The sequence below is a fragment of the Coffea arabica genome, chromosome 1c (genome assembly GCF_036785885.1).
Source record: "Coffea arabica cultivar ET-39 chromosome 1c, Coffea Arabica ET-39 HiFi, whole genome shotgun sequence".
Classification (NCBI taxonomy): domain Eukaryota; kingdom Viridiplantae; phylum Streptophyta; class Magnoliopsida; order Gentianales; family Rubiaceae; genus Coffea; species Coffea arabica.
This window is the reverse complement of record NC_092310.1, coordinates 53,983,827-53,992,545: the sequence shown is the minus strand read 5'-3', so window position 1 is coordinate 53,992,545 and position 8,719 is coordinate 53,983,827. Positions and strand designations below refer to the sequence as shown.

The 8,719-nt window shown below is 38.0% G+C and overlaps 1 protein-coding gene across 1 annotated transcript; it reads left to right on the top strand.

The window, feature by feature from the left end:
• Positions 1-661: 661 nt before the first annotated feature.
• LOC113729002 (U-box domain-containing protein 13-like) lies at positions 662-6,815 on the top strand. Its single transcript, XM_027253335.2, has 4 exons — positions 662-1,273; positions 3,577-3,693; positions 4,055-4,489; positions 5,284-6,815. The coding sequence occupies exons 1-4, from the start codon at positions 1,004-1,006 to the stop codon at positions 6,436-6,438; spliced, it is 1,977 nt and encodes a 658-aa protein (XP_027109136.2). The 5' UTR covers positions 662-1,003; the 3' UTR covers positions 6,439-6,815.
• Positions 6,816-8,719: the final 1,904 nt, after the last annotated feature.

Here is an 8,719-nt window from a genome sequence, read left to right as displayed (position 1 = left end):
ATGTTTTGAACAGATTACATAATCTACTAGCTAAAGGTAATGTTTGTTTTGAACCAATTGAGAAAAAACATGTAAGGATTAAAATGTGAAAGAATTGCTATAAAATTTCCTCATGGTTCTTCTAATTTTGATGATATAAAAGTTGTGAAAAATAGTTTGTTTAGGACAACATATTATATGACTTTGGCATAATAGTTCCTTTTTTCTTGACTATAATGAAAAACCATTTTATCAATATGTCGACGTATATACACACGCATATATACACATGTAATCAACGGTCATGTATATATGCATATACGATAATGAACATATATGTATATAAGTACCTACACATGCACGCACACCCACACGCACATATATTCAAAATCAAGCAAGTAATTAAACAGATTAGTAATATCCCCCTAAATAGAAAGAGATTAAAGTCATTAGTGTGCCGGTATTAGTTCTCCTAGTCGCAATAAGTAGCAACTCTTCATTTTCTGACACAGCGCAGTGATAATGCTCAGTTAGTGCAAGACCCTATCCTCCGTTGTACTCCCATCCCTTTGTCTCTCCCGTGCATTTACCCGCGGTAAATTTTGTTAACCTCCTCCTGCCCTCCCGCTAACCACACCCAAGCCAGCCAAGCTGATTTAAACCCCAATATCCGTGCTCAAATCTCTTCTATTTTCCAGCTAAGCCAACGACTCAATCCCTCCCCCCTGGGTTGGAAATCTAACCATAGTTAAGCTCACTCCCCTTAGCCGCGCCACCAACAAAACCACCGCCCCCTCTCCCCAACAAATGAACAACACCATTACTTCCATTTCTTCTCAAAATCATGGAGTCCGAGTCGTCGTCGAAGTCGAAGAGGATAACCTTCTTCTCCGGTCGCCGGTCCGACAGCTCCTTGTCATAGCAAGAGCTTAAACCTTACTTCAATTTTTCAGCTCCATCGAATAACTTTCTTTTTTCAAGTAGTAATACATTTTGTTTAGAGATCTTTAATTTTGGTGGAGCAATGGACGAAGATAAAGCCGGTTTAGCACAGAAGTTAATTGAAACGGTCAATGAGATATCGGCGATACCGGAGTACCGGCCAACGGTGAAGAAGCAGTACTGCAATTTAGCTCGGCGGCTGAAGCTGTTGACTCCGATGTTCGAAGAGATTCGTGATAATAAAGAAGTTCTCCCTCAGGACTCACTTAAAGGCCTGGCTGCTCTAAACCATGCTCTTGATTCCGCTAAGGAGTTGCTCAGATTTGGCTGTGATGGCAGCAAAATCTATCTCGTATGTAGTTGAGTTATTTATGCTGAATTCCTCAAGATTTACTCGTTTATTTTTTAACTTTAATTACTTGAAATGTTGTGAATTCTTTTAGTAATTATCTCATCGCTAGATGTGGATTTAAGTTCTTTTTCTTTTCTTTTCTTCTTTTGGGGTGAATCAACTTTGTTATGTTCACGGCGGGGAGACAGGAAATCCAATGGAAGTGGAAAACATGCAAAAGCAAATATAGAATCTGTGCTTTCTTGTTTTGTGGGAATTGAAGAATTGGAGGTTTTCTTTAAGTGGAACTACAAGATGATGCTTTTTTTGGGACGTGTCCATGATTTTTCGGACCAGATGGAATAGAATCTCTGTAAAGACCTAGAGATTTACTACCAGTTTTAAAATTTATGCGTCATTTCCGTGTTCCAATAACTGGGGAAACAATACAGGCGATAATTCAAGGGTCTTAGGAGTTAATGCTATTTGATCTGTCATTTTATTATTGTGTTTTTTATGATTCATTTTTTTTTCTCAAGCGATGGTTTAATATTGTTAAAGTGGTGTAAGTTAGAAGAATTGGAATACTGAATTTTGCCGGAAAAAAAAAAGCAAAGGATATCTCTTTTGGGCTATTTAAGGTCCTGTAGAGAGAGGCATGGAAGTATCTAACTATGAATGTGGTTGTCATTTAAAAGTGATTGGCTTTACTTTTTATCTACCAAAATGTTAGTATATGACTGTGCTGGAAGGATTTGTTGATTGGATATATACTGCAATATTCATTCAGTTCAGCGTCTTTTTTTTTATTTGGAGGAAATGATATGTTTCGTGCAATTTTATCAGCTTTAACTTGACATCACTGGTCCAAACAGAATACTGCAGCTGATGTTGAATTTTCTCTGCTGACTTCCTTTATATCCCTAAAATTTTTTGTTTCCTTTTCATTTTTCTTTTTACCTTTAATCTGTTCGAGTTGTAGTCAAAGATGAGATGGTTTTATCTGCGATATTTGGTGTGTCTTTTGAGAACAGATACGCATGTCCATTGATCCCATGATACAACCCTGCCTCCCTCACTTTTACTATATGTAAGATGGACGACAGAAGGTGTTTGGAACTTGCTCCATGCGTGCCTAGCCTTTTTGGCAGTAGGGTGCTGCTAAATGTAAACAAATGAGGGGAAGAAATCTGTATATCAGGCTTGTTGATTCGAGAACACAATATTAGGGGAAAAAAAACTGAAAGGGGGTGCCTGTGGCTTGGAGCTGAATTATCACACTTACAGTAACCGTGCTTTGTCATCATAGAAATAAACACACACACTCATAAACGCACCCACAGAGAGAGAGAGAGAGAGAGATAAACATCAATGGCGATGCCAAATATTACAAAAGCCAGTTGCATCCTTAACACCTTTTATCAGGTATCAGAAGAAACTATGGGGTCAAATTTTGCATAGAGGCAATAAAGGATTAGTGGCTACCTAAAATTGGATATTAAAAATCTATGGGTGTGTTTTTGTATCAATACCAATGGCCATTTCCTTGAAGAAGTATGTTACAGGGTCTGAATTTAGAAACTCATATACAACTTTTCTGTCTTGAAATTAATACTTTAAATTGGACAACACATTTTGGCCTAGTATGTTGTTCAAGTGGCTAAATTCGTGCTTGGAACATGTGATGCATTAATTTTAGCAGTTATTTACAATGCATTTGTCCTGATTTACCATTGGCAACACGCCCCTACTATTTTTCCCCCCCAGTACCATGCTGCCGGGGTTTTGCTAAATGAATGTTCATTTTACATGTAGATATGCCTGGTTGCTTTAGTATAGAACGCTAGTGATATAAGAGGCACAAGGGAAGGAAAAATGCTTAATGTTGAATATTGAACTCATTGAATGATGTCTTTGACGTTTTTTGGTACTCTTGGGTTGTAATGTTGCCAAATAATTGACTTTACAGCTTTTAGGTAGTGGATTTGGGGTTTAACTGTTTATTTTTCCATTTTCTATGACGTTTTCATACATTTCATGTTGTAGGAAGATGTGATAACTACCTCTGTATGCAAAAATTTGTGGGTTTTTTTTTCCAATTGTCAAGATCAATTGGAACTCTTAATGTATCATTTTCTTAAAACTGCAAAATACTTCGAGTACCATATTTAGATCAGCTACGGCTTGTTTGGTAACACTGCACTCCGAAGGGCATTCACAAGGTTTTGTGATAGTAACTTTGTAATGTTCATTCAGCGCTCATAATTTGTATCTTATGGCAGAGTTCAGAACTGTAAGCAAAGTGGTTTGTTCTCTGCTTGCAGGTGTTAGAGAGGGATGAAATCATGAAAAGGTTTCAAGAAGTTACAGCGCAGTTGGAACAAGCTCTAAGTGGAATCTCTTTTGAAAACCTTGACATATCTGATGAAGTTAAAGAACAGGTATGGTGTATATGCCTCTCTGCTGCAATTTTGTGCAGATGGAATATCTTTGGATTTAAATGCATTCCTTTACTTTCTCTCAATTTGAAGAAGTTTCAGATAAAAATGTCTCTGTCTTACCTGTTCAGCAATATTGAGATGCGTTCTACCGTCTATAGCCCAATATGTTACATGTACTTACTTGGTCCATCATTATCTTACCAGCTAGGTCTATGAGTACCTCCTATGAGTTAAGTTCATGATGGTTCACAACATAAGTGGAACAACATCATGATCTCAATTAGCTTTGTTATCACAATTTGCAAAAGGAGTTGAAGATTTCCCGAGAAAATAATTCAGAAAACAACTTTTCTGTTTGCAGGTTGAGCTTGTTCTCTCTCAGTTCAGAAGAGCAAAAGGAAGGATTGACTCCCCCGATATTGAGCTGTATGAAGATCTATTGTCTCTTTACAGCAGGAGTAATGACTCTTCTGCAGATCCAACTGTCCTAAGGACATTGGTAGAAAAGCTACACCTAACTGGAATATCAGACCTTACTCAAGAGTCACTGGCTTTGCATGAAATGGTTGCTGCCACTGGCGGGGATCCTGAGGAGAGTATAGAGAAGATGTCAATGGTATTGAAGAAAATTAAGGATTTTGTGCAGACAGAGAATCCGGATAGTGACCTACCTTCAAGTTGCAGTGCACAACTATCCTCAGAAGGGAATCATAAATCTCCTTTCATACCTGAGGATTTTCGTTGTCCTATATCCCTAGAGTTGATGAGGGATCCTGTCATTGTCTCCACAGGGCAGGTGTGCCAACTAACTTCCCTTTTTTAATGCTTGTCATTTAAGGTGTTCTGTTACTTTAGCATTTGTCAGTGCATATGGTTTTTGCACACGATAGCTTCTCTTCTGTTTCCTTTTTTAGGTGTCCAAAATTCCATACTAGTGTAGCCTTTTTGTTTCCATTCCCACTAAATTTTCTGCAAACGTTTAACTAAGTTATGTGGGCTTATCTGCTTTGGTGATAAATGCATTTATAGAATTGAACATGTGCAGTTGCATGTGTCATGTATTCTATATGTTTGTAGCTTTGAACTGAGAACCAGGAACAAAAGTGTGCATTGTCAACAAAGGTATTCTGAATTTTTAACTGTCTAATTAAATGTACTAAGGCTTGCCATTTTTGTCCGTAATAGTCGCATTTAGAATTAATTATAAGCAGTTCCATTTCTGATGTATTCTACGTATTTCTGGCGTTCAAATGAGAATGGGGAACACAAGTATGTGCACATTGTTGACAACGGGTTTTTTGGATATTGATCTAATTTCTGTCCAGGCTAATAAACAGCCATTTTTGGTCTGTTAAAAGCAATTAACTTGGCAGCAATTTTGAAGAGACTCCCAAACATCTAAAATGCTCCATAGCCTTTTTGTGTTAAATTATCATCCCAAGTTTTTAATTTATTACTGGTTCTCTACCCTTTTTGTGGTTGAGACTAATTTTTTAACGGCTGACGAGTTTCTTAGAGAGTATTTGTTTCCTGCTAATTGGAATTTCCTGTTGCTATAGTTTAACAAGTTATAATCTGTTTCTACTGTAGACCTATGAGCGTTCCTGCATTGAGAAATGGCTAGAAGCGGGTAATGGAACTTGTCCCAAGACTCGACAAGCCCTCACTAGCAATGCCGTAACACCTAACTACGTCTTACGTAGCCTTATAGCACAGTGGTGTGAGGCAAATGGGATTGAACCACCAAAACGACCTGGCAGTTCTCAGCCAAATAAGACGACATCTGCATGCTTTCCTGCTGATCGCACTAAAATTGATGTCCTTCTCCATAAGCTCACATCTGGCAACCCAGAAGACCAGCGATCAGCTGCTGGTGAAATCCGGCTTCTTGCCAAGCGTAATGCTGATAATCGTGTTGCAATTGCTGAAGTGGGTGCGATTCCATTGCTGGTTGGCCTTTTGTCAACACCGGATTCCCGCACTCAGGAGCATGCTGTTACTGCACTTCTTAACCTCTCCATATGCGAGGATAACAAGGGGAGAATCATTAATTCAGGGGCAGTGCCAGGTATAGTTCATGTGCTGAAGAAAGGAAGTATGGAAGCACGTGAAAATGCAGCAGCTACCCTGTTTAGTCTCTCAGTTGTGGATGAAAATAAGGTCACAATTGGTACTTCTGGAGCTATCCCACCTCTCGTAATGCTTTTAAGTGAAGGAACCCAGAGGGGAAAGAAGGATGCTGCAACAGCTCTGTTCAACTTGTGCATATATCAGGGTAACAAGGGAAAGGCGGTGAGGGCTGGAGTTGTGCCCACATTGATGCGTCTGCTTACAGAACCTCAGGGTGGTATGGTAGATGAGGCACTAGCTATATTGGCAATATTGGCTAGCCATCCTGAAGGGAAGGCAGCCATTGGAGCTGCAGAGGCAGTGCCTGTTTTAGTAGATGTTATTGGAAATGGTTCCCCAAGGAACAAAGAAAATGCTGCTGCAGTATTGGTGCACCTTTGTTCGGGAGACCAACAGCATCTGGTGGAGGCCCAGGAACTTGGAGTGATGGGTTATTTGCTTGATTTGGCACAAAATGGCACTGAGAGGGGCAGGCGCAAGGCTACCCAGTTACTTGAGCGAATGAATAGATATGTAGAGCAGCAAAAGCAGGCCCAGTCACAAGCCGAGGTTCAAACGCAAACTCAGAACCAGGCGTCACGGCCGCCTGCGTTTGGCGATGCTGTTGATAGTTGAGAACCTCTTTTTTGGCTTTGGTTCTTCAAAAAAAGTATTCAGGGGGGCATTTTAATTAATTAAGTGGAGACAGGTGGAAGATCACCCTCTCCATTTCTCAAGTTATTCGTTGCGTTGCGTGGAGTTGAGGATTATACTTCTAGAGAATGACCATGACATGAGAAAGATAACGACCATGGCATGAGGAAGATAACGACCATGGCAAAGGAATGTCTTCTGTACCAATGTAACCTGTAAAATTTGTAATCACCCTCGGTTTTTTATAGAAGGAGATGCTTTTCTCTGTAGAAAATTTGCTTCTGCTGGCAACTGTAGCGGAGCTTCAAAAGAGAATCATTTGAGATGAAAGGTGCAATACAGATTATTCCTTTTTATGAGCTTTGGCACAGCTGGATGGATGATTTCTGCCTTGTTTAGAATCAGGAATAGCGTTCATTCATCATCTTAATCGTGGTTCTTGATCCGTTGGATGTCCTTTTCATTTAAGAAAGATCTGGGAGACTTGTGACAACAGATGCCTAATTGCGTACAATTCCTTCCATGAGATTCTGCTAATAACTGCCTAATTTCGATAAGGGGACTTGATCGTCTCCTAATTAAACAAGCTACTCGCCTCAAACGCTCTGTTTCCATTTTTGGCCCCACCAGCTCCAACTCCTGTCCTCGAATATTAATTGGAATACTTATTGGATATGGGTTTATCTATTAATTGGATATGCACTGGATAACCGTTAACACATTTAAAATTTACTTAATTTATACATATATATTTAATTAATGATTTACTTTTCCTAATTAATTTTACATTTCAAAAAAAACATGACACCTGAAATTGACAGATTCGGTGGATATATCTGTGACCGCCCCAAAACGAAAGTACTTCATGCCAGCCACAAAGATGAGATTGGGTACGTGGCTTCAAATAATTATTCAACTTCTTAATTCTTTTTTGCTCGGGTTTCTAACATATCTACTCTCACGAGAAAAGTCCGCATGCTTTTATCAATAGAAATTAACATGAATATAATAAATCCACGCTGCGGACTTAACATAAAAAATTAATGGAAAGTTAACATGAATAGTCCTTTATATATCGTATTTGTAGTTATTTAGTCCCCCACTTTCAAAATATTGCTAATTCATTCCTCACATATACAAATCGCATCATTTTAGTCCTAAAAACCATTCTTAGGAGACTGACTATTAGGAGATTTTTGAACTTGAAAACATCACGTCACCACCACATGATTACAATTTCAAGGGCAAAAAAATGTATAACATACTCATAATTTATCATTACTATTTTTATTTTTATTTTTTTTATTTTCCTCATTTGTTTCTTTTTTGATTTAAATCTAACTGGTGCTTGGTCTTCTTTATTGCAGTTATTAACTAAGATGACATTGAGTTTAAATATGTTTGGAACAATTTGTGAATTTCATTATTATTTGTATATAATAGAGGATTTGTACACTAATTATTTTTTCTTTTATTCTCTTAAAAAGAAAGGTGTCGTTAGTCATTCAATTATAATAGTGCTTAAACAAACATATTGAAGTTTGGTGTTTTTGCGTGGGATTGGGTATGTGACGTCTATCTTGCCCTTGAAATTTTTATCCTTTAGCAGTCATATAACGTTTTATAAGCCAAAAAAGTGGCATGAAATGGGGTTTAGGAATAAATTAGTCTAATTTGCTTATTTGAGGGACTAATTTGCATCATGTTGAAAGTAGGGAGCTAATTAATAACCACAAATGTAGTAATATGTAAGGGATTATTTGTGTGGTTTTCCCCAGCACGTTGAATTGGATTGGATTGAACATACACCTCTAAATCGCTAATCAGAGTGGAACAAGAAAAATCAAACCTTGATGGTGGAGCAAAACAGGAAACTTTTGTATGAGCAACTTTCAAGGTCAAGTCACTGGGAAACTTTCGTATGAACAACTTCAAAATGTAAAAAATAGGAGCAGAAAGTCATCCTTTTCCATAATCGGGTCATCCTAATATGTTAATAGGTCTCGTTGACTGAATTATCATTCGCCACAATATGATTCCCTTTAGTTGAGCTGAAATCAGAAGCCAAACCATCAACGAATGAACTGTCTATCTTTTAGAATTAATCTTGTATACACTTATTGTGTATACATTAGTGAGTATAAATGCATCTCACATGGATAAAAAGTAAAATTCGCATTCAAATTAAAATAATTGGCATGTATCCATACTTGGCAATACGTACAAGTACGTACTGATAGTAGTTACAAGATTAATCCTATCT

Coding starts and splice junctions, on each gene's coding strand:
- LOC113729002 (XM_027253335.2), top strand. CDS start 1,004: ATGGACGAAGATAAAGCCGGTTTAGCACAGAAGTTAATTGAAACGGTC. Junction 1,274..3,576: donor ATGGCAGCAAAATCTATCTC/GTATGTAGTTGA, acceptor CTCTGCTTGCAG/GTGTTAGAGAGGGATGAAAT. Junction 3,694..4,054: donor CTGATGAAGTTAAAGAACAG/GTATGGTGTATA, acceptor TTCTGTTTGCAG/GTTGAGCTTGTTCTCTCTCA.